Source organism: Colletotrichum higginsianum, chromosome 10, assembly GCF_001672515.1.
Source record: "Colletotrichum higginsianum IMI 349063 chromosome 10, whole genome shotgun sequence".
Lineage (NCBI taxonomy): Eukaryota > Fungi > Ascomycota > Sordariomycetes > Glomerellales > Glomerellaceae > Colletotrichum > Colletotrichum higginsianum.
In genome coordinates, this window is record NC_030962.1 from 1,909,551 (window position 1) to 1,931,149 (window position 21,599).

The following is a 21,599-nucleotide window of genomic DNA, read 5'->3' on the forward strand; positions in this document are numbered from 1 at the left end:
TGAGGTAAGCCGCATGATGCACACCCTAATAATCAGCACAGGTAGAATCGGTAGTCCCCTATCGTACCTGAGTTGAGCATGAGATGGCCCATGACCCCTTTCCCGCCTACCTCAAAAGCACGGGCAGGGGTTGACATGATATCGATCCCAGGGCTCTTTTGAGCATATCCGCCCATGCGACCACCTCGTTATTAACCGCCAAGAGTATGCCGTTGTCTTACACCACCATCCGATTTAGCTGCTTGCACTTCATATAACAAGCCGCCCTCCTCCCCCCCACCCGAGAGAGAGGAGAAGAGGGGCAAAATCCAACGCTCAGATCTCTGCTGCGGCGACACTGCCTAGCCTATGTATGCCATATACCTCCCCCCCTCGTGGTGGTATCGCCACGAGGCCGTAGGATACGGGAGGGCCATGCGAGGCCCGGTTAGGTTGATGGGTTAGACCTAACCAACGCAGATCATGATCCAACCGACCAACCGATGCGCCGAGAAGCCACGAACCCGATCATTTTGACTGGCGAAGAAGAACTGCTGTGAGGTTTGTGAGATACAACGGACAGTAGGCAGCTCTGGGAACCGGAGCCGTCTCGTCTCGCCCGGCCGGGATGTACATCATCATCCGTCCATCTAGTAAGCCGCCGAGAAACATCATCGTAGTCCAGCAGCCGATCCCCCGACTGCCCTCCCAATAGGCAAGTAGGCAAGCAAGCAAGCACTTCCTCGGCCGTACTTCTTCTTTGTGTCGGGTCTGCGTCTTGATATATCTTGAAAGCTCCACGCCCACCGGCCTGCCACTCCGTTACGAACGGAACCGCACCCAAGGGGCCAAGGGTCCAGCTCCGAGATTTCATGCAACACACAACGCCACGCACTGCTGCAGCAACTGCTGCAGGTCTCTGCCCTGCTGACTGGCTGCTTGTCGGTGCCGAGTCCATGGTCAACTATCCAGGCTTGGTACCCTCCCTTCCCCCTCCCCTAGGTACGGAGACAGCGTGCCATCGGAAGTGGTGGCTGTAGAGACAAGGCGGCTTCTCTTTGAACAAAAGTCAGTGCCTCTTTCTCTTCAGTTTTAGAGCCGGCATCCCTGAAGGATCCGATCCGCACGCAACCTGCTTATCCGGTCGGTATGTGCTGTCCTTCTCTTTATTTGTCTTTTTTGACCGTGTAAGTAAGTTATGTACATGGTACTTTTTTTGGCCTGCCCCCTCCCTCCCCGTATATTGCACCACGTTCACCTCCTCACCATAGCACCCATCCCCGATCCCGGGCTGTGCCTATCGGCTACATACTCCCACGGCCACGAGCTCTGTATCAGGAAAGTCGAGCGTAAACGGAAGAGAATGGAGGGGGGCGGGACGAGAGGACGTGGGAAGAGGAGGGTGGGAGCGAGCATGTTAGAAAGAAAAGAAAGGGAAAAAAAAACTCCACCGTCAGAGGCTCGAGAGGCCAGGGAAGTGAGCAAGTTTTGATTGGCCGGACCCGGCACCAAATTCAACGAGACGGTTGTCGAACGAGAGTTACCACCTTTGCCCCTCGGGGTTTTTCCCACCACCACGCCCCAACCAAGACCACTTCACACATGACGAAGAATGCGTATCCATGGCTGTGCAGGAATAGCGCGCTCGCGAGGGTTTGAAAAGATGGATGGGAAATGTTCCAAAAGAAAAAGTGGGTATTTGTGATGTAACTTGGGTCTTTTGTGCCGACTCTCGTCGGCTGTTAACTGAGCTTTTCGTTTCCAATGCTGCCTGCTTGCTCTTGGTCCACGAGACTTCTTCTGTCTTGCTGAATGCTCTTGTCGACGGCTGGTGGAACACGTCGTCGATTAAGAATGATAATCGGCCGTTGGGGAAGCTGCCATCTGCTCCGCAAAGCTGGATGCCATGCATGTCCGGATAAAAAGAGAAGAAAAAAAAACCTGCCTGGCCAGTTCGCTGCCACATCTCTTCACCACAAAAACAGAGACTTGTCCTTACATATCTCCATGCAACGCCTTCCTGAGCGGCACTTGGCGATACAAAATTGGAAAGTCGTCCTACCGTCGTGTGCGGGACGAAAGCCAGGTCCCTCCACCTGTACCCTGTCCACCCGTTGTCCAGTCAAGACATCTGTGTTTGTAACTCTAGGCATTGGCCATTACTGCATATACCTCGAGTCTTCGTTAGGTGAGCAAGATTATCAATCACCCGAGCAGCCGCCGCGCCGCAGCGCGCCCCTGGCTTGGTCTTCTTCGAGGGAGGGGCGGCCAACGCCGCCTGGTTCCGCCACGCGAGGCTACTTGCCCTCATCGGATTCCCCAGAGTCAGCAAACATATCCACCGCTCTCATCCGTTTCCTGGCCTGAGCCTTCGGCTTAGTCGATAGCTGTAACCGCCCGGTTGCATGCGTTTCACCAGTGTCCCCATCCTCTGCTATTTCCTCCTCCTTACTGGACTTGGCTGCTGTTGGTTGGCCCTTCGCTGGTTCACCTGCGTCACCATTCTCATCATCCTCCTCCATCGGCTCTCCTTCGACATCGTCGTCCGCCATGGGTTCTCCCTCCACATCCTCTTCGCTCATTGGTTCACCCATGACGTCGTCCTCTTCCATGGGTTCGCCAGCGACGTCTTCTTCGTCCATTGGCTCGCCTTCGACATCATCATTTTTGTCAACCGACGTCCGCTTTGATGCCGTCTTGTCAGGGGTGCTGGTGGCAGCGGCGGCGGCAGCAGCGGCGGCGGTGGAGGTGGCAACATCGACACTTGGCGTGAAGGCCTCGACTAGCTTCCATTTGCCCTTCTTTGCTGCATCGTCTTCGATTTGCTCCTGTGTCTTAGAGGATGGCGGGTTGTCGAAACTGCTGGCGAACAGCTCCTGACTATCCGTCGGGAACACACACCATCCCTCCCAGAGGCCGAGAACGAGCCCGACACTACGCTTCCACTTTTCGGCCCGCATTCGGCCCCAGTTCAGTCTCTCCGCCATCAGGCCAAGACCCTCAAAGGTTTTGCGTTCTTTAAGCACCCCTTCAAACATCTGTCGATATCGCCAGGCGCGCTGTATGCCGCTGCTAGACGACGCCGACAGCACGTCGCTGACAACGTATAGACCCACGAGGCTTGGGCCGCTGGTGTCGAGTCCCTCCTTGTCGGCCTTCTCTTCCGACTCGGGCAACGGTGGTTCGGAATCGTCTTCCTGTCTGGTCTTCTCTTTGGTATTGGACTGAAACTCCGGATTAGCCGCCGTTAGTGCGAAGGGCTTCTCGACATTCGAGACGATCATGTCGACGACCTCTTCAGCGCCCCGGCTTGCGTGTGTGAGAGCAAAGGTCGTGACACGGGCGATGTCTCCCTTCCGTATCTTAGATAACGTGGAGGGTAGTCGAGACAAGAGGTGGGTAAGCTTGGCTTTGTCGAGAGGGTTCAAGAAGGTGGCCTCGGCCTCGGGGCCTTGGTTTTGGTTCTCGCGATTGTCTCCGTCAAAATCCTCGTCGTCTGAGGAGTTGTACTCCGAGTCCGACACGAACTCGTCAATGCGGGTGACGAACTCGTATGGCAGGCCCTTCTCCGGAGCCTTCCAAGCGTGACTTCCGTCGAACAGCGGCAAATATCTTCCCTTGTTACTGCGAGAAGAGGCCCCTGTGACGATTTCCCACAGTCGCCAACGGTACCAGATACCTCCTTCGCTACGGGCATTCCAAATCCATGCCCACTTGTCCTCGCGCTGAACCTCGGGACGGCTCATCAGCAGCGCCTCGAACTCAACCCCGTGCTCAAGGACCGATTCAATGGTTTTATTGATGAGCTGGAGCATCTTGATGTCGTTTGGCGGCTTGACGGGTACATGTAGGATGCTGCTTCGGTTAATGGGTCCTCCACCGGCGGGGGCGTAAGAAGTCGGCGGTGCAAACCCCCGATGGAAAGCATGTTGCGGGGCCGCGCTGCCCGGTGCCGTCTGCTGCGAGACGGGTTTGGCGCCAAAAGGCTGCGATCCGGCAGACGTACCACCAAGCGTAGATGCCGCGGCGGTCACCACGGCCGAGGAAAGGTGACGGTGTAGTGAAAGGTTGAAGCCGTAGCCAAGGTAGCGGTTTTGGAGCGAGCTGACCGCTGCGTCGATGTCTGTTGCTGCAGTGTCCTGCGACAATGTGACGATGGCCACGGCGCACTTTCTCTCCGTGCCAGAGGGCCCCACAGGAGGCAAGATTTTGACGTTATCGACCGTCAGGTTTGTTGGTATCAACGACTTTATGAAGGCGGGTGACGTCCCCGGCGGCAGCTGAGATAGGCGCAACGTCGGCCTCGCCACTGCCATCTCCTCGGCTCTCGAGTCAGAGTTTCCCTCGTCCTCGTCATCGCTGTGGTTGAATACTCTAGCGACCGACATGGGTTCCTCTCGCTCCTCGAATCCAAGCCTGCCGTCTCTGTCTTTCTCTTGTCGGAATGCATCGAACGCTCTCTTCCTTCCAAACGACCCTAGCGGAGGCCCCAAACTCCCCGGGCCGCTCTTCGAGCCGGGAACGAAACCCAGGCTTCCGGGACCACTCTTCAGGGCGGGTGCACCAAAGTGTCGTTTGGACGCTGCGACTGCGCCTAGCGGTGCGCCGCCACCAAAGCCAGGAGCCTTCGGAGGGTGTCTTTGGGAAGGCATGGAGCCAAATCGGCCGGTGCTGGCGGCGGCGTCGTCATCGTCGTGATCGAAGCTCTTGACGAAATCCTCGTATACTGCAGCTGTCTCGGCAGCCTCTCGGGCCCTTTTTGCTTCTGCTTCGGCCCTCTGTTTCTCGAAGGCGGATTGCTTGGAAGGTTTTTGGAGCTTCGCCTCCACGTCGGGAAACTCGACGAGGTCCTTGGCCGACGACATGTCGCTATCGCTACACTCGAAGGTTGTGTTGTCGCATAGTCGAGAGGAGGTTCAATCAATCGCTCGCTCGCTGCCGGATAGTTCCCAACGGCGGTTGTCAGGCGGCGCGGAGTTGTAGGAAGGGAGATTGAAATGGCCCAGGTCTGTTGTAAATGAGAGGTTGCGGTCCTTCCATCTCATCCCGGTCGCGTTCGTAGTGTCGAAAGCACTGTGCGGCAGCTGCCGCCTGTGGGGACACTGACACACAGCACTGTGGCTGGGCACTCAGAGAAAGCCACACGCGGTAACCTTGGATATATACAACACGTCGAGTGCCAAAAGCAACGGACCTAATGTCGCCGGTGCCATTTGCTTCAACTCCCTTCCATCAACTCTACCATAAAGCAATATGGGACGACAACTGGCCAGGCTGAGTAGATGATCGCTTGAGCAGTGGGAACAGCAAAAGCGACAGACAGTGGGAGTGGAAGATGAACGTAACCAACCCCTGGGCGTTTTCCAAGGCCGCCTTGATAGGCATGGAAGAGTTGGCCGAGACACATGATGCCAACCTTGCAAAAAGAGCCAAGATCTATTTCCACCCATGCTTCCAACAAGTAGTCCACGGGCTTCCAATATGCCAAGTGGCCAAAATAACATCTACCACCTAGTAGACCAAACAGTTGACTGCCTCGTGATAGTCGATACACAATATCTTCCGGAGAACACAGGCAGTAGATAAGACTCATAGATAGCTAGCATGCCTAAAGACGAGACCCTCGTTCCAGTCCAAACCTGCCGCTTTCGTCCGGCTATTTTAGGCACACGAACAACCCCTCAGCCAACTCTCACGTCCATTCAACGCCAGAAACATCCACGCCTACCGCATAAATTGCTCAGACCTCAAGACCGCATCCGCGGCTAATACTTTTTGTGTTCGACAAGGCGCGCACGCCGTCCAATCACGCGGGAGCAGGGCACCCTCTCGAATGTCGATCAGCATCCGCATCAAGGGTTGCCACCAAAGTTTTCTTTGTCACATCTGCCGTCGATGCTTCGGATACCGCGCGCCCACAGTCTCTGAGCCGAAAAGAGGAAAGATGGGGAGAACGCCACCATCACGAGGCTAAGGACCGCCCGTTCACTCCCCCCACCCCCCGGCTTGTCCCTATAGACTGTTCTGTCTCGACGGTAGCGGCGGCATCTCACGTCCAGACCCTGCTGAGCTATTACGGCAAGGCCAGCCAGATCTGGGGGAGACGAATGTTTTCAACCCTCGGCTTCGAAGTCTCACGCCGCGTCAAGTCGTCAACAGAAGACATTGCCCAGTGACTTCAATATGTCTTCTTAGCTTCGTTGCATCCGAACTACGTGCCGCCTGTCAAACAGTGTCGGCATTCCTCTTTCCTTCTGTAAACGTGACCGACATATATGTACTGCACTCGTCCCGCCCCATCCCAATCAGATTGATGGTGGGTGTTTTCAATCCTTTCTTTTCGAGTCTTTCAATAGCTCTCGTCCCACAGTCCATGTCGGAAGGGAGCCCAAGGTTTCCTCAGAATGTTACCTACCGTGTTTCTCGCCCTCTCCGGCAGCATCCTGCTCCCCCGCGCCCGAGCCGACGAAACACCTATCCTCAGGAGCGTAGGCTCCCTGCTGTCCTCCAGGGGCTCATTCTTCGGTCTCCCAATCAACTTCGCCGCCGTCGGCGTATCATGCGGCGCCGGCAGTGTGGTGTGCAACGACCACTGCATGCCCATCGGCAGCAACTGCTGTCCCGTCGAGGGCTACTGCGAAGCTAACGCCTACTGCTCCGGGGACGGATGTTGCCCGCGTGGTAAGGTGTGCTCCGGGCCTCCTGCGAAATGCGGCGACAAGCAAGTGCAGTGCGGCCTCTACTGCATGCCTGAGGGCAAGGTGTGTTGCTCGAATGGCGAACACTGCGATGCCGGCAAGACGTGCGTCCCGGGCGGCTGTTCCGACAATGGTAGTGGAGAGTGCGAGGACGGAACGTTCGTCTGTGGCTCCAAGTGCATCCCCTCCGGCAAGGTGTGCTGCTCAGATGGAAGATACTGCGATGCCGGGGAGACGTGTACCCAGGATGGTCTTTGTTCGAAGCCTGGCGGAAATAGTACCATTACCGGGTCTTGTGGTGCAGGAAAGGCCGCTTGCGGCACCAAATGCATGCCTCTTGGCGCAGTGTGTTGCTCCAGCGGATACTGCAGCGCAGGCGAGACATGCAACGGGAGCGGATGCTGCCCGTCCGGCAAGGTATGCTGCCCCACTGGGGGATTCTGCGACGCTGGAGAGATATGCGCCGGAGATGGAAAATGCGGCAAGAACAGCAGTGACGACAAGCCGTGTGGTGCAGGACGCGCCGCTTGCGGGAAGGACTGCATGCCTCTCGGCGCCGAGTGCTGCTCCGGGGGCGGGTACTGCGACGCCGGGAAGAAGTGCCACCTCGACGGCTGCTGCCCGATTGGCAAGGTATGCTGCCCCAACGGCGGATATTGCGATGCCGGGGAGACTTGTGTCGCCGGCGACAAGTGTCTCAAGAACGGTGGGGTCGGAAGCGGCATCACCCAGAAACCGACATCAAGCGTGCCCCGGACGGCCGCCCGTACAACGACCTCGAGCATACCACAGACCACGAGGGCCGCCCAGGAAACACCGCCGCCGATGTCGCCGAGGACCACGTTTGCTGCCCTGGGAACGTCATATAGCGAGGGATTCCCGGAGGCTACGGGGACGGACTTCGACGGCATTGTCTTTGAAACCTCGAGTGTCATGACGCCAACATCTACGGACGCGCCGGGTGCGGCACCACGATTGAGATTCGCCAACCACGCTGCCTTGGCCGCGGGCTTATGCATGGTCGTACCGTGGGTTGTCTGACAAAAAACGAGTATGTGATGGATAGGTGCCGTATGATCGGAGGCGTTTTCGGGAACCGGACGAAGAGTATACGTGGTGTTAAAACGGGTTAGCAGAATAGGCTCGCCAAGACGAAATATCAACATGCCCTCGTAATGGACAATCCTGACCTTGCCTATCACCGAAAGTGCCAGTACGGGCGAGGAGTTTCGATCTGATATCCCTTAAACGATGCTTTGGTGTGAAAAGGACCCAAGCCCGAGAAACCCCAGAAAGCAGATTCATTCTACTTGAGTTGCGTGACCAAATAACCCGAGAAACAACTGAACAATGGATATCCTGGCCAGAGACCCCCTTTTTTTTTATTCCCGCATCATGATCGAGGCAAACTCATCATCTGGCTCACGTGTCAGTGCCAAATTTCATTGAAAGAAGGCGACGTCTCTCGAGAGGGCATTCTTACAGTCAATCGACCCGTCACCGTCCTTGTCGGCCATTTGAATCATCTCGTCAATCTCGGCCGGGGTCATGTTCTCGCCTAGCGAGGTCAAGACGTGACGCAGCTCTTCGGCGGAGATGGTGCCGCTGCCGTCGCGGTCAAACACCTTGAAAGCGTTCTTGAGTTCTTCCTCAGCATCGCCAATCTGGACCTTTTGGGCCATCAGGTTGAGGAATTCTGTGGTGTATGTCAACACACGCAGGAAGGATTTTGATGAGTGGGCAAAGACTACTTGATACATACCGTTGAAGTCGATGGTGCCGTTGTTGTCGGCGTCGACCTCGTTGACCATGTCGTTCAGCTCTGTGTCGCTTGGGTTGAGGCCCAGGGACCTCATGACCTCGCCCAGCTCCTGGGCGGTGATGTCACCTGCGAGGACAAATGTCAGTTTTCATGATGGGATGAAAACAGCCCACAGGCAAAATTGATGAGGAAGTCGAGTAGCAAGATGAGACGGAGCAGGTCTAAGCCACGTCATTTGCGCTTCTGCAAAAAAGGGTCGAGGGGTCCAAGCAAAACCAAAAAGATAACACAAAGAAAATGCAGGAACATGAAGTACTGACCAGTCCCATCCTTGTCCTATTCCTCTTGTTAGAAATACGCCGAACAGTTTGGAGAGCAGAGGAGTTGCGTAGAGTTGGGAAAATGCGCCGCCAGCCTGATGACTGGGAGGGAAGAGGGGGGGGGCCAAGGCAGGAAAAAGGGAGAGGTCGAGGGTCAAGGGGGAAGTGGGTGAGAACTCACGAAGAGGTCAAACACCTCCTTGTATTGCGCCTTTTGCTCTTCAGTCAACCCAGATGCAGCGGCCTATAGGGCGCAAGTCAGTCAGAATGTTTAGGCAGTTAGTAAGGAGCAGCCCGGTCCTCACCATTTTTAATGTGGACGTGTCTGTTTCCTTTGCGACGGATTGTTTGTGAAGGAAGTTTTGGTAAGTGAGAGGTGGTTTGAGACAGGGAAGACGGCGTGGGACAGCTGAAAGCGGGGAGGGATGTGACGACAGCCCCGCACAGTGTATAGGATAGGATCAAGACATCAGATCGCACAGTCTTTTGAATGGAGGATGGTCTCTTTCTGTTCCAGGTTGCATCAACACTTCCTTTTTTAGAACCAAACCCATCAACGGTCATCATGAAGTCAGCCTCATGGCCAGCTGACTCCATTGGTCGGTCCTCTAGTCTTGATGCAATCAAGCCAAGCAAAAACAGGGAGGACGGTAGCAACTGCTACCTATCTGCTCACATAGGCAACCAGCATGCATGGTCAGGTCCCTAGGTTAAAACGACACAACCACTTGCTCAATCACTCTCTCATTTTCACAAGCCAGTCAATCCGGTCGATTCAATTTGATGCAGCATCATCATCATCATGTGATACCAAAAATTGCAAAAAGGATCAGGGCCCAACCGCGATTCGAACGCGGGGCCTCGCCCAATTGATGTGCTGTGCACACGGATCGTGAAACCCGAAGGGCGAATCATACCTCTAGACCATTGGGCCTGATGATGCTTGTTGGTGGGTGGGGGAAGTTTAATGATTATGACTTAATTTTGGAAGTGGAGGCTGTACGGGTGGGGGGGGGGCGGGCGTGAACCGATATCTGGTCGCCCCCTTAATGGTATGTGCACAAGGTACTTTAAGTAAGCGGAAAGACAGGAAGGAAATGACTTGACAGAAGGGAATGAAGAGAGATGAATGAGCACAGAGAAGTAGGGGAAACACTGTTAAGCACAATTGATTGGATTGCTTCAATTGAAGTGACATGTTTGGTTGGCCTGATTGCGCCTGAAGTACCAATTTGTTTCCCGGAGGCATCAATGGAAGGGAGAAACGCCGACTATTTGACCTTGGACCGACGACCCCAGTGCTCTTTCCGCCTTTCGTTGTTGGCACGCAAGGGTGACGTCGCCAGAATATCTCCCCCTATGAATTTCATTTCCAGACAGCATCATGTCCGAAAGTCATTCGCGCAATCTGAAAAACCACGCGAGTGCTGCATTGCATTGCGACACCTAACCCACCGCCTAGCACCCTTCATGCAGAGGCAGGCCAAGGCTCAAGAGCCCACCACCCTTCCCTGGCCGTCAAACCGGCCGATGCCTCTCCACTCCACACCCAACCGCCGTTGGCATAATATAGCATAACGGTCGGCCCTGCGCAAAGCACCCGCCCTCCCAGGTTGTTCCTCGCAGGGGGGAGGGAGGGGGGGACGGGGAACGGGGGGAAACTTACGATGCAGATGTATACCGACGGAGGTGACCCCGCCAATATCGACAAACCCCCAGCACCGGAAGACACTACCGATACCGACTGTCACTCTCCAGAGGGTGGGAAAATTCTGACCTCCGATAACGCCCCTCTCACGGGACGCCTGCGTGGTCGCCCTCCTCGTCGTCTTGTGCCATCCCATCTTGTCGTACGCATAGTACAACGTAACGTTTCTTTCCTGGTCCTTTCGCCTCAACCCCAGATATACTTCTTCCGGGTCTTCCAATCAAACCCGTTGAATCCACCTCCCCCAATCCATCCGTCCTCCTCCCGCACGCCGGCCCCCGCTCCGAATCACACAGAAACTCCCGGCACGAAGCCATAGCCCTACACGCATCACACACAATGCCCTCCGACCCCACGGCAGCGGCGGCGGAGCCAGCGCCGTCTTCGATCCTTATCATCGGCTCCGGCGTCTTCGGCCTTACAACTGCCTACGAGCTCGCCCAGCGCCCGCGCTACGCCTCCACTGCCATCACCGTCCTCGACCGCTCCCCCGTCCCCGGTCCCAGCGAGGACGCCGCCTCTGTCGATTCTTCCCGTATCATCCGCGCAGACTACGCCGACCCAGCCTACGCCCGCCTCGCCGCCGAGGCCCAGACCGAGTGGCGCAAGACCGAGAACCCTTCCGATCTCGGCGCCGAGGGCCGATACAGCCAGTCCGGCCTCTGCCTCGTTGCGGACCCGACCCCGACCGCCTCCTCCGCCTACTCCTCCTCCCCCTCCCCCTCGTCGGAGACGGTCAACACAAACGCCCAGGCCAAGCAGAAGGCCAAGAAGACCTCGCTTGAGTATGTCCGCGAGAGCTACAACAACGTCGTCTCCCTGGCCGGCAGGGACGGCGACAAGATCATCAAGGAGCTGCCCACGCCCACCGCCATTAAAGGGTTCCTCGGCACGCCCATCGCGCCGGGTACGTGGGGCTACATCAACCCGCTCGCCGGCTGGGCCGACGCCGGCGCCGCCATGTCCTACCTTGCCGCTAAGGTCCAGGCTCTCCAACGCGTGCGCTTCGCCTCCGGCACCGCGACCCACCTGAACTACAGCTCGGACAGGACGACGGTCACGGGCGCAACGCTTGACGACGGCAGCGTGCTCTCGGCCGACCTCGTCATCGTTGCCGCGGGCGCCTGGACCGGCCAGCTCGTTGACCTCTCCGGACAGGCCATCGCCACGGGCCAGGCGGTGGGCTACATAGACATCACACCGTCGGAGCTTGAGGTCCTCCGTAAGATGCCCGTCACCCTCAACTTCAGCACAGGCCTCTTCATGATTCCCCCCGCGGGTCTCCAACTCAAGGTCGCCCGCCACGCCTTTGGCTACCTCAACCCGACACCCATCCCTCACCCTTCGCCCTTGTCTCCGTCCTCCGCCAGGTCCACCGTCTCCCTCCCCGCGACGCATCTCACGGATCCGAGGCTCAAGTTCCCCAAGGAGGGCGAGGCCGCACTGCGCCAAGCCGTCCGTACCATCGTGCCCATCCCCGCCATCCACGACCGCCCCTTCGTCCAAACCCGTTTGTGCTGGTACACCGACACCCAGTCGGGCGATTTCCTCGTCTGCCACCACCCAGAGGCTAAGAACCTCTTCGTTGCAACGGGTGGCAGCGGCCACGGGTTCAAGTTCTTGCCCGTGCTGGGCCGCGAGATTGTCAACGTGCTCGAGGGGCATGGTGATGAGGTTTTCACTGAGAAATGGCGGTGGAGGGAGGTTGCGAGCAAGGCGAACGCGACGAATTTGTATGAACACATCATGACTGAGGATGGGAGCAGAGGAGGAATTCCTGGACTATTGCTGAAGCAAGAGCAAGCCAAGTTGTAGACAAGGGATGGTGTAAGTACTGATATACAAATATCGTATACATAGAAATGTAGATAGCGATTAATATGCAGGATGCTTTGTACAACTTGCCTACACAGGAGGGGCAGTATAGAGGCAAATACAGACAAGCATGACGAGAGTGCCACAAACGCAGTAAAGGCATGGTTCACATCAACAAACACACACAAAGAGACCAAGTAGATATCATGAACATGATAGAAACAGGTTATGGCATTATACTAAAAAGTAATGCCCACTCATCAGCTCGCATCAAACCCGCAGACTAAAAGGCAGAGTAAGACTGGAGTGATCAGTCTAGCCACCTTGGGGGGGGGGAAAGAAAGGCTAGGTGGCCTAACTTCGCGAACCTGTTTTCTCTCCTATGCTCACAAATTTCCCCACCCAGCCCCTTGGTTCCTTCCAACCCACTGTCCTGAAGGCAACGCCAACTCCATCCCTAATCTCTCTCATGCCTTGTGGTTTCTGTTACCACTTCCAATCCCTTCGTTCACAGAGCCCCCATGCATCTAAGTCGCTTCCATTAAAGAACGGCAAAGTCGACCTGCGCATCTGCCGTCGACGATGCCACAAGCAATCTATGTAGTGCTGCGGTATGAGAAATCTTGTTCTTTTCGTTTGAATCAACCACCTGACCGAGACCCTCCGATCCAGGTTTGACCTCCTTTGCCAACGCCATTGCAATGCAGCAGGTAAAAAAAAATCAAAGAAACACAAACGAGCGTCGAATGAAACCAGGGTGATGACAAAGTTGCCAGGTGACGGACGCTCGATTTTTTTTTGTATGATGTGCGGGGGAAAACAGTCGTGGTATCGTGAAGAAAGGTGTCTAGTCGTACAAGTCGGCGATGTTGGTGTTGTATTGGTGGTGGTACATCGACGTAGGTCGATGATCTTGCCCTTGGCTCAGAACCTTTATACTTTGCGGAAATCTAGCAACAGTTAGTTGATGAAGCGAGGAAAAGTGGTATGGTCTGTACTGACCCTGAAGCACAGGGTAGATCATCTCGAAGGCTTGGTAAATCTCCTCGCGAACCTTGGCACCGGTGAGGACGATCTTGCCACTGACGAAGATGAGAAGCACAATCTTCGGCTTGATCATGCGGTAGATAAGACCAGGGAACAGCTCGGGCTCATAGGAGCTGAAGTTGTGATGGCGCGAGGCCAGCCCCTCCAAGCGGATGGGGAATTTGATGTCGCAGGAGCCGACAATGTTCTGGATCTTGAAGTCCGTGAACTTGGCGTTGAATCCCAATTTCTGAATGATACGGGCGTACTTTCGCGAGGCAAGCTTCGAGTCATCCTCGGACTTAGCACCAGTGACAACCATCTTGCCAGAGGCGAAGATCAGAGCCGTGGTCTTGGGCTCGCGAATACGCATGATGACAGCAGCGAAACGCTATGGGCCAAAGATGTCAGCATCGCGTTGATGAGGAGCTCAACCGGTAAGATATACCTTGGGGTTGTACTCTGCGTTTCTCGCGTGCAGGGCAATCGTCTTGAGGTCCAAGCGGCAATCGAGGTTGACCGTGGCAACGATATTCCTTGAGCGGGCGAGATAAGCCTCATTGATCGCAAGAAAGATCACTCATGATATACATACTGCAACGTAGGAGTCAAGCCGCTGCCACCTTGTGTGGCGGCGGGCGTCGCAGCGGGTGTCGCGGGAGTCACCCCGGTACCGTTTGCGCCCTGCTGGCCGTTTGCGACGGGCGCCTGTCCATTGACTGGCGCCTTATCGCCGTTGACAACAGGGGCAGGAGGAAGCTCGTGGGCGCCACCAGGGAAGGAGAGAGATCCAGGTGCGGTGAAAGCCTTGGCCTGCGCAGCGCTGGTGGGATGGGTTTGAATTGCCTCCATGTTTGCGGTTGATGGGTAATCAGAAACCGTAGGAGCAATACAGACAACAGATCTGCGGTCGAGCAGGTTAGTGATTTGATTGATGATGATGTGGTGATGGTAGTGGTAGTGGTAATAGTAGCGATGATCCAAAGATGTGACGCTCTTGCGATTCAGGAACTGATAATATTGAATAGTGGTATGGTTCGCGAGGGACAAAATTGTTTGGTAGTGTTTTTTCAAGATGTGGCCGAGGCCATCCGGATGGGGGGGATTTATACGTGGTGGGGGGAAAGGAGGTGAAGGAATTCGACAAACATTAAGAGGCTTGAACTAGGCAGGAAGGAACGAGGCGAGAATGGAGGAAGGTGCAACAGTGCAACTGTGCGCCAACGACAACGGCAACCAGGAAAAAGAGTGCGTACCAGATGTGGGAGATGAACAAGTGAATGTCTCCCCTACAATGTCTGTTCGACAGGTAGGTGTATGTGTGCGCGGGATTTTGCGACGCAACGGATATGCGATCGAAGCCGAGAGCTTACAGGAGCCGCGAAAATGCGATGCAGATAATCAAGTGAGATGGGCGGACGAGTAGGTCGCGGGTGTTGTAGGCGTCGCTTCGATACTGTCGCGAAAGACCCAGATACCACCAATCAAACCCGACGTCTCGTAATACCTCGTCACGTTCAGTGCACTATGTGTCTCTATTCGTCGACGAAGTTGCGCGATGTCTACAGAGGCGCAGCGACTCGTTCTCGACCTGGTTGTCGTCGGAAGGGATCGCGCGAGATGTGTAACGAAGGGATGTCTTGAAAGGAACGTATTCCAGTCCTATCTTTTGTTCGTTCAAGGTGGGGGATGTCCGGTGACACTTTCAGTTAAGAAGCGATTACACCAGGTGCCCTGAAGGGATGACAAGTTCCGTCGTTAGTTGGAGATGAAGGTAAAGATCGACCTCGAGACAGGGAAATAAAGTCGCGACAGCGATTTATTGTTCCCAAGGGATTGCGAGGGAGACGTCGTTGTCTTGGGGAGATGTAGGTGAGGCGACGTTGCGATGATGATGATGCAAGATCGTGATTGGAGGTCTTAGGTTGAGTTGAGTGGGGGTGGAGAAGGAAAATTAGAAAGGCCGAACGTGAGTGGATGACTACGTAAGGCCGTCGGTCGGAGCTTCCGCGCAAGAATTTCGAAACAAGCGGGTTGGAGGGAGGCCTGCCTCTTTATAATTTTGGCCATCGCCTGCTTGCGCAGTCGCCCCAACGACCCTTCCCTGCCACACCACCCAGGGGCCCCAGGTAGCCAGTGCGCCGTGGCGGTTGGTCCTGCCTGACATTGCCTGTGCTTAGCGGCCGCGCTAAGAGAATGCACCCAATCATATTGCGCGAATGCTCTCATTTTATCTGCCTCCCGGCTCCAAGTATCCCTGCTGCAACCCCCCCAGCCCCTGAAGTACCAGGGCACCGCGTTCCAGGTCGCTGTACTTGATCACGGAATCCATGGATTTGCTCAAGTCTCTTCTTTGCGACAATGCATTCTGGCCAGTGCTGGCCGTCTCCTTGCCTCCCTCCTGTGGCCAGCATCTTTTGCGCCTTTGGACTCCTGATTCTTACCACCCAGGCCCCCGTTGATGGGTCTATGTCATCATCGTCCACCACCGCCGTTGTTTTGTTGCCCTGGAGCCTGCTTTCTTCCCTTTTCTTATTCTACCCTCGCATTTTCAACTCATTTTCCTCGTCATTGGTGTTTCCCCCCCCAACCCTCTCGATCGTGACCCGACTCGCTTCACATTATCTTCCTGGGCCATCCCTGATGGCCATGAATTACCCTTTCGGCAATACTTCGTTTCTGTCAACCATCATCCACCTTGACTGCGCTGCTCTTTCATCCTCTCACTCAGCCGGACCTTTCCACAATGAACTATGTATGCGCTCTCCCTGTCTTTTTTGCGCACATCACCAACCGACACGACGTGGACAACGACAAACCCTTTCGGATCACCACTCACTCGCTGCGCCCGCGCGACGCGTCTGGTCAGCAGTTACACTACACCGTCGCACATCGCGAAACCTACCAAATCTGACAGGAGAATGACGACGGGTTAGCGCCAGAGCCAAACAAATCAATCGGATCGAATGGCGCGCTGCATGGCACCACGACTGCTCGGTCCTGGCCTGCCAATCCACTGTCGGTTGTCCATCAATCCAGCCAGGTAATCGGCCGTGGGCCTTGTCGACACCATCCGGACGCCAACTAAATGCAAATCCCACAGGCGGCGCTACCTCGTACGGGCGCCGCTACAGTCAAGACTGCCGACCCATTCCGCCATTCCGCCCGCTTCTGCCTACTTCTCCCAGCTCCGACGCCAGACCCAGCACGTCGCGTCAGTCAAGTAAGTCCCTTTGATAGCTGAACCACACATCTTCCAGCCATTTGGTGTGTTGGTCTGGACTGATGCTGACCGGGGCCCCCCTTCCATCTCACCCCTTTCTTTTGCTTCCCCTCCTCCCTTCCCCCCCTTTTACGATTTTTGCATCTTTCCCTCTTCCAACCTTCCTCCCTCTCCAAACACACACGCTAGTTGGCTGAAACACTGAGTCCGCCTCCTACTTTGATGCCTCACTGACGATCAGCACCGACACGAGTTCTGTCAGTGCAGAGCTGCGGCAGCAGCAACATCAGAATCATCGTGGCGCCGGTCTCGCCGTCAAATCTGACAGCAGGGTCACCAGACCACGTTGTCGGCATGTCGCCCGGACGCAACGACATGACACGACGTGGGGACGGAACACACAAAAAAAGGTCATGACGCCTCAGCGACACAAACGCGCGAAAACGGCACTTTTTGCTTCCTTCTTCATGGCGCCTGCGCTGCTTTCGGGCACCCGCGGCCTACTCTACTGGCAGAAATTCTATGGGCCGTCCCAGCAACCAGACGGCTTGCGACGTGTGAGTCATTGACTCCAGTCCGGCTCCAATCGGCCAGTGCCAGCCAGACATGGCAGGGGGAAACCCGAAAAAGCATTGAAATGGCTGGGCCGTGGTGCGTGTTTGTGGCTCCTTGCTCGCCTCCCTCCCCGTATGAGGGCTCGCGCGTACCCAGTACGCGAGGCTTGCCACGCCGCGGTCCATTTTGTAGCAGCCACTGGAAGCCCGAACTTTCGCCCGAGAAAACTCTGTCGACACCCACCAAGGCCCTCCAACCCCGATATAATCCCTTGGGGTTTGCCTCTCCATCTCTTTGATGGGACCATGACAAAACTGGCGCTCGACGTGATCTGTCCTGCTCCGTTTGACCTCAGCCCGACGACGCTTTGGCGCTGCTTTACTCGGGTGGCAGAAGAAAGGGCGCCTGCAGCTTTTTGCAGATGCAAATTTTACTGCAATCTTATGGCAGGTATCGGGTACCAGGGCCCTCGTAAGACTGGAGTAATGGTCCGTGCATTTGGAAGTACCTCTGGAACCATCCTCAAGTTCAGATACTTCCCCAGGCTTTCGGCTTTGCCTGCGCGACTCATGCATGTGCGAGCCTCCATCCTAAGGCCAAGCCTCGAATTTCTCGTTCTGGCGCGCTGCGAGGCGGGAAGCGGGCTGTTCGCTTGTTGCTTTTTGCTTGCTTTCCTCCTCCCACACGGTTTGAAGGCCGCTTCTCGGCCAAGCGGGCCTGTCAGAACTCCAGTCGCGCTGCGACTCATGCAAATGCAACTTCAAACACCAGAGTCCGACACGACAGCCTTGTTGGAGTGGCTCGCTCACCATATGTGCTTGGCCTTTCCTTCCTTCCTCAGAGTTGTGACATGTCTTGTTTTTATCGTACCGTTTTCCAGCCTGCCCCCGTACTTACTGCCTCCCTTGCCCTCGTCCATCGCGGATTCGCGTTGCTCAAACTCTGCTGCCCGCACCGCAGGACGGGCTTTGGGAAGCTGCATCTGCACACCCGAAGAGATGCGGGAAGAAAGAAGTTGGAAAGGCGCAACTTTAAGCAGTTGCGCGAGTCGATCTGCTGGCACGCGAGGTGCCACGCTTTCCAAGGTTCACGTGCTGGATATGGCACCATCGGCCAACAACACTCCAGGCACTGCGGATGGGCAACCTGCCACGGCACGGCCCAGTCTTCAATCGTGCAATGTGTCGTGTTCCAGCCTCGCCTAAAGCATGGAGTCCAAACCCCACAAGTGTCTTGCAATCGCGCTCTCGTGCGTCTCCGATATCGTCTCCTCCCCGTTCCTCCCGAGTTGGGGTTTACCTCCGTCCTCCGATCGGATAGGTATGGTCCAACGAAAGGGGTCGCCGGCCCTCCTCGTTGCCATCGCGTCGCATCGACTCAATGCCGCTCATCACTCACCGTCAACTACCCCACCCCCTTATTCATCCTGCCCATCCTGTCCACCCATCCATCCATCCGTCACAAGCCGAACGACGTCGCCGGAGTCAGGGCCCCTTGACTTCGACCGTCTTCCAGAACTCTTCCGCACATGCACACACGAAGTTGAGAAAGTGGCGGGGCCGTTTCTTCCCTTTCTTCATCTGATATGCCACCGACGGAATCGTTGTGTAGACGTCTCCCCCCTCAAAGGAAGGGGATCGCTGCGTATATTTGGTCATCGACCACCCTTCATTTTCTTTTGGCTCACAATTTTGCACTGCCCAGAAATCACGCCCAGTGTCTCAAACAACATGCTTTATTTCTCCTTTGCGCCTTCCATAGGCACAAAGTACACGTGCTAACACCCCCCCCCCCCCCCCCCCCCCCCCCCCCCCCCCCCTCCCCCCCGGCAAACTTGGAGAGGAGGATAGGGTTGGGACATTGCGGGCCCCCAGATGTTCTAAGCACATGTACTATTCTTGTCTCCTCTGTTTGTCCCATGCAATTTACTCTCCTCTCGCCCTCCTCTTCTGGCATACTATACAGACGTCACATGGTTCCTTTTCTTCTTGTTGTTCCCATTCGGTCCCATGTGATACGCGCCTCGATGTTGATAGTAAACAGACGAAAACAAACAAATGGATATTCCCCCAAGCGCCAGCCTCCCCGAAAAGCTTGGTTCTTCCATGACCTTGACGAAGTTGAAATTCCTCCATCTCAAGACATGTAGTACTTGGGACCCTCGCCACCTTGGGGCACCTGCCAGTTGATATCCTGGTGCGGCGCCTTGATGTCGCACGTTTTGCAATGGATGCAGCTGGAAAGCACGAGTCAGTCAAAAGCCGTTCACCGCCAGTCCTCCGGGCCAGAGGATGGGAAAGGCAAGGGGGCAAGTAAAGGATAATGAAGGTTTGCGACTCACTTTTGCGCGTTGATCTGGAACCGCACACCGAGCTCCTTGGTGTCGTCCTCGACATACTCGTACACGCCCGCCGGGCAAAATCGGTTCTCGACGCCCTTGAACTTGGGCCACGTTTCGGCCGCGTGCTTCTCCCAGTCCTTGACCTGCAGGTGCACCGGCTGGTCCTCCTCGTGGTTCGTGCCCGTGCGGCTGACGCTCGTGAGGATGTCGAACGAGATCTTGCCGTCCGGCTTTTCGTACTCGATCTTGGGGTACTTGTCGGCTGATTTCGTGGCCGCGTGGTCTGGAGTCTTGTGCTTCAGCGTCCACGGGACGCGGCCCTTGAGAACGTACGCCTCGAGCCCGGAGTAGGCAATGCCGCCGTACAGGCCCAGCGGCGTGTGGAAGGAAGGGCGGAAGTTGCGCACCTCCTTCAGCTCCTTCCAGATGGGCGACTCGCGGAGCTTGTCCTCGTAGTCGTACAGGAACACGGTGCCCCGCTCCTCGCCCTCGCCGACGGTCTCCGATGACAGCGCGGTGAAGGCGGCCTCGGCGGCGAGCATGCCCGACTTCATGGCGTTGTGGGTGCCCTTGATCTTGGGCAGGTTCACGAAGCCGGCCGAGTCACCGATGAGGGCACCACCAGGAAACGCGCATTTCGGTATCGACTGGAATCCTCCCTCGATAAGAGCGCGCGCGCCGTACGTCAGGCACTTGCCGCCCTCGATGACCTCCTTGTACATCGGATGGTGTTTCATCTTCTGGAACTCGCCGTAAGGTGAGACCCAGGGGTTCTCATAGTCGAGGGCGACGACTAAGCCGATGCTGACGAGGTTGTCGCCGAAGTGGTACATCCAGCCGCCGCCGTAGAGATCTTTGGAGAGTGGGTAGCCCATCGAATGCGTGATAGAGCCCTTTTGGAACTTTTCGGGCTGCACCTCCCAGACCTCCTTGATGCCGAGCGCGTATGTCTGGTGCTGGCTGTCACGGCGCAGGTCGAACTTCTTGATGACCTGCTTGCTCAAGCTCCCGTGGCACCCCTCTGCGAAGAGCGTGCAGCGCGCGTGGAACGCCATGCCGCGCTCGAACGTCTCCTTGGGTTTTCCGTCGCGGCCTACGCCGAGGTCGTTGGTCGCGACACCCTTAACGCTGCCGTCGACCTCGTTATAGAGCACCTCGGAGGCGGCGAACCCCGGGTAAACCTCGACGCCGAGCTCTTCGGCACGGTCGCCAAGCCACTTGGTGAACTGGTTCAGCGAAACAATGTAGTTGCCCTCGTTGTGCATCTGCGGCGGAGTCGGCAGCGGAATTGACGATGTCTTTGTGAGGAAGCGCATGCGGTCGCCGCCGGCTGGGGTGGCGTACTCGAAGCGGTCCGGGTTGTCCTCAGAGAGCCAGTCCGGAATCAGCTCGTCGATAGCGGTGGGCTGGATGACGGCGCCCGAGAGGATGTGGGCGCCCATCTCACCGGCTTTTTCGAGGAGGAGGACGCGGAATTCTTCGTTGCCGGCCTCGTTGGCGAGCTGTTTTAGCCGGATCGCGGCGCTGAGTCCGGCGGGGCCTGTAGGCGGAGGATTGTGTCAGCTCACGACTTGAAAGCAAAAGCGATGAGGTTCCTACCGCCGCCCACAATAACAACATCAACTTCGTCCGATTCGCGCTCAATGGTTGCCGGGTCGAACTTCTCGTCCTCGTCGCTCCGCTCTGTCCTGCTCGTTGTGAATGTGCGCGCGCCCAGCGGCCTGAAGGCTGTGACGGCAGGAGCGTCCCTCCGTGTCGACGGTAGCCTGCTCGCAGCAGCTCTAGCGGTGGTTGTAATGTTTGCTCTCGAGACGGTGGAGAGGCCGGCCTTCGCGGGCCGTGTAGGACCGAAACGGCATGTCGAGAGGTTGCGCGTGCTGCGCTGGAGATTCCTCGCGAGGGGCGAGGCCGAGCTACTCATCTTGGCAGCGAAGACGATTTGTGTGATGTGGGAGGTAGCGTGTCTGTGTATGTCGTTCGGTAGTAGTTATCCTCCCTTCGAGGACCGGACTTATTGCCGCCGCCCTTGAACGCGTAAGTCGAGAAGCTAGTGAGAGACGCAGGCGCAATTGATTATTGTACTCTGCTCTGTCCGTCTGGTACCTTTGCGGTTCGTCAATTGGAGAGAGAGGGGAAGAGGGAAGTTGGGATCAAGGTCGTGAAGGGTGAAGA

The 21,599-nt window shown here is 56.3% G+C and overlaps 7 protein-coding genes across 7 annotated transcripts; 3 read left to right on the forward strand and 4 right to left on the reverse strand.

Moving 5' to 3' along the window:
- Window positions 1-2,276: 2,276 nt before the first annotated feature.
- On the reverse strand, window positions 2,277-4,844 carry CH63R_14056 (coatamer subunit protein; the record flags this gene model as incomplete). Its single annotated transcript, XM_018309030.1, has 1 exon — window positions 2,277-4,844. The coding sequence occupies one exon, from the start codon at window positions 4,842-4,844 to the stop codon at window positions 2,277-2,279; it is 2,568 nt and encodes an 855-aa protein (XP_018151348.1).
- Window positions 4,845-6,383: 1,539 nt separating this feature from the next.
- Window positions 6,384-7,546, forward strand: CH63R_14057 (uncharacterized protein; the record flags this gene model as incomplete). The annotated part of the gene is made up of 2 exons (XM_018309031.1): window positions 6,384-7,310; window positions 7,424-7,546. The coding sequence occupies 2 exons, from the start codon at window positions 6,384-6,386 to the stop codon at window positions 7,544-7,546; spliced, it is 1,050 nt and encodes a 349-aa protein (XP_018151349.1).
- Window positions 7,547-8,059: 513 nt separating this feature from the next.
- On the reverse strand, window positions 8,060-9,067 carry CH63R_14058 (Calmodulin; the record flags this gene model as incomplete). The annotated part of the gene is made up of 6 exons (XM_018309032.1): window positions 8,060-8,094; window positions 8,161-8,373; window positions 8,440-8,565; window positions 8,760-8,775; window positions 8,941-9,003; window positions 9,065-9,067. 6 exons carry the CDS (start codon window positions 9,065-9,067, stop codon window positions 8,060-8,062), a joined length of 456 nt encoding a protein of 151 aa, XP_018151350.1.
- A 1,739-nt stretch (window positions 9,068-10,806) lies between these two features.
- Window positions 10,807-12,282, forward strand: CH63R_14059 (FAD dependent oxidoreductase; the record flags this gene model as incomplete). The annotated part of the gene is made up of 1 exon (XM_018309033.1): window positions 10,807-12,282. The coding sequence occupies one exon, from the start codon at window positions 10,807-10,809 to the stop codon at window positions 12,280-12,282; it is 1,476 nt and encodes a 491-aa protein (XP_018151351.1).
- A 933-nt stretch (window positions 12,283-13,215) lies between these two features.
- CH63R_14060 (TATA-box-binding protein) lies at window positions 13,216-14,160 on the reverse strand (the record flags this gene model as incomplete). Its single annotated transcript, XM_018309034.1, has 4 exons — window positions 13,216-13,232; window positions 13,285-13,699; window positions 13,757-13,844; window positions 13,904-14,160. The coding sequence occupies 4 exons, from the start codon at window positions 14,158-14,160 to the stop codon at window positions 13,216-13,218; spliced, it is 777 nt and encodes a 258-aa protein (XP_018151352.1).
- A 2,236-nt stretch (window positions 14,161-16,396) lies between these two features.
- Window positions 16,397-16,948, forward strand: CH63R_14061 (uncharacterized protein; the record flags this gene model as incomplete). The annotated part of the gene is made up of 2 exons (XM_018309035.1): window positions 16,397-16,531; window positions 16,799-16,948. 2 exons carry the CDS (start codon window positions 16,397-16,399, stop codon window positions 16,946-16,948), a joined length of 285 nt encoding a protein of 94 aa, XP_018151353.1.
- A 2,274-nt stretch (window positions 16,949-19,222) lies between these two features.
- CH63R_14062 (electron transfer flavoprotein-ubiquinone oxidoreductase) lies at window positions 19,223-21,348 on the reverse strand (the record flags this gene model as incomplete). The annotated part of the gene is made up of 3 exons (XM_018309036.1): window positions 19,223-19,322; window positions 19,428-20,967; window positions 21,027-21,348. 3 exons carry the CDS (start codon window positions 21,346-21,348, stop codon window positions 19,223-19,225), a joined length of 1,962 nt encoding a protein of 653 aa, XP_018151354.1.
- Window positions 21,349-21,599: the final 251 nt, after the last annotated feature.